The sequence below is a fragment of the Megalopta genalis genome, unplaced genomic scaffold (genome assembly GCF_051020955.1).
Source record: "Megalopta genalis isolate 19385.01 unplaced genomic scaffold, iyMegGena1_principal scaffold1464, whole genome shotgun sequence".
In the NCBI taxonomy this organism is placed as follows: Eukaryota; Metazoa; Arthropoda; class Insecta; order Hymenoptera; family Halictidae; genus Megalopta; species Megalopta genalis.
Window position 1 is genome coordinate 21,378 of NW_027477533.1, and position 1,741 is coordinate 23,118.

The 1,741-nt window shown below is 46.4% G+C and overlaps 1 protein-coding gene across 1 annotated transcript; it reads right to left on the bottom strand.

Moving 5' to 3' along the window:
- Positions 1 to 700: 700 nt before the first annotated feature.
- Positions 701 to 1,036, bottom strand: LOC143263764 (uncharacterized). Its single transcript, XM_076528485.1, has one exon. It carries the CDS (start codon positions 1,034 to 1,036, stop codon positions 701 to 703), a length of 336 nt encoding a protein of 111 aa, XP_076384600.1.
- Positions 1,037 to 1,741: the final 705 nt, after the last annotated feature.

Sequence of the window (1,741 nt, forward strand, 5' to 3'; positions counted from 1 at the left end):
TAGATTGACTCTTTAACGGTGCAACCTTCGATTTGGCTGCTAGGAGTTCCACCTGCGTTTGACCCTCTGCATCTGTAGAACGGAGGTATACACAGGCTCCGTACGCCTTCTCGCTGGCGTCGCAGAATCCATTTAACTGGATGGTTGAAGCCGCAGTGATTACGGTTTTCCGATTAAATGTTACATTGTTGAGCAATGGTAGTTGCGTGTAGTATCGTGTCCATTCCGTGTGTAAGTTCATGGGTAGCGATTCGTCCCAATCAACTTTCAAAGTCCATATTTTCTGGAGGAGGATTTTTGCCACGATGATGACTGGGCCTAGGAGACCCAACGGGTCATAAACCTTTGCTATTTCAGAACTGATCAATCGTTTGGTGACTCGAGATGCATGTGTGAGAGGTTTGACTGTGTATGTAATGGAGTCCTTGACTGAATCCCAAACGATCCCGAGCGTTTTGATTGTTGAAGATTCACCGAGGTGAAGTTTCTGGTTGATATTCTGATCGGACAACCCGCTTAACAATTCATGGTTATTGGAAGCCCATTGCCTGATATTTAGACCGGATAAGCGAAGGAGTTGTATAAGTTCGTTTCGTGATGCGAGGGCCTCTTGGATCGTGGACGCGCCGGTGAGTGCATCATCCACATAGAAATCCTGCTGCAAGATTTTCGCGGCGGAAGGAAAGCGGTGACCTTCGTCTTATGCCAGTTGTTGGAGGCATCTGATAGCCAGATATGGGGCGGCTGATAGGCCGAATGTAACCGTATTTAGTTCATAAGTTTTTACGCAATTGTCGGTGTCACGCCAGAGGATTCTCTGGTACCTTCTGTCTTCTGGGCGCACGAGAAATTGCCTATACATTTTCTCGATGTCGCTAGTAATAACATACTGATGGATGCGAAATCGGAGCAAAATGTATAACAGATCGTCCTGTATTTTGGGTCCAATGTGTAAGGTGTCGTTAAGTGGAAATCCAGTGCTTGTGATTGCCGATCCGTCGAAGACTACGCGTAATTTAGTTGTATCGCTCGACATTTTGATGACCCCGTGATGTGGAAGATAGTATCCTTGGTGAGATATCTGCACTTCGGACATGTGGCCAAGATCGAGATATTCTTGAATGATTGATTGGTACTGCTGTTTCAAGTCTGGATCGCGTTTGAATTTCCGTTCTAATGAGATGAGACGCTTCAGTACTTGCGTCTTGGATTCACCCAGCTTGTCCTTGTTTTCGTTAAATGGAAGTGCGACAACATATCTACCTTCTGTGTTTCTTGTAACGGTATTCTGAAAATGTTGTTCGCACGTCGATTCTGATTTGGATAGATGCTGAGATTGCGGACCTTCTTCGATTTCCCAGAAACGTGCTAGCTCGCGTTGTAGTGCCGTTGTTGTATGGCATGTGACCTTCTGCCTTGGTTGTGCTGTTGGCACACTGCCTCCGATGACCCATCCAAGCATTGTCTTTTGGAGGAAAAGATCTGGGCCGTCTGGTTGAGAAAGATCAATTTGCCCTACGCATAATATCGATAGCGCTGTTCCAGCCCCCAGTAACATGTCGATTGGTGCTGGTCGATGGAACGTTGAGTCGGCGAGCTCGATGTTGCGAGGGATTCTGAGCATTGTGCGGTCGACTGTCTGGTCTGGTACTAATGGAGCGATGTTTGGTACGATCAAAAATGTAAGGGTTCGATGATAATTGCTGACCTTAGATTGAATGTTTGCCCTAATGGTATGGTT

What these genes read in the sequence shown, in the direction of transcription:
- LOC143263764 (XM_076528485.1), bottom strand. Translation starts at nt 1,036, where the DNA reads ATGTCGAGCGATACAACTAAATTACGCGTAGTCTTCGACGGATCGGCA.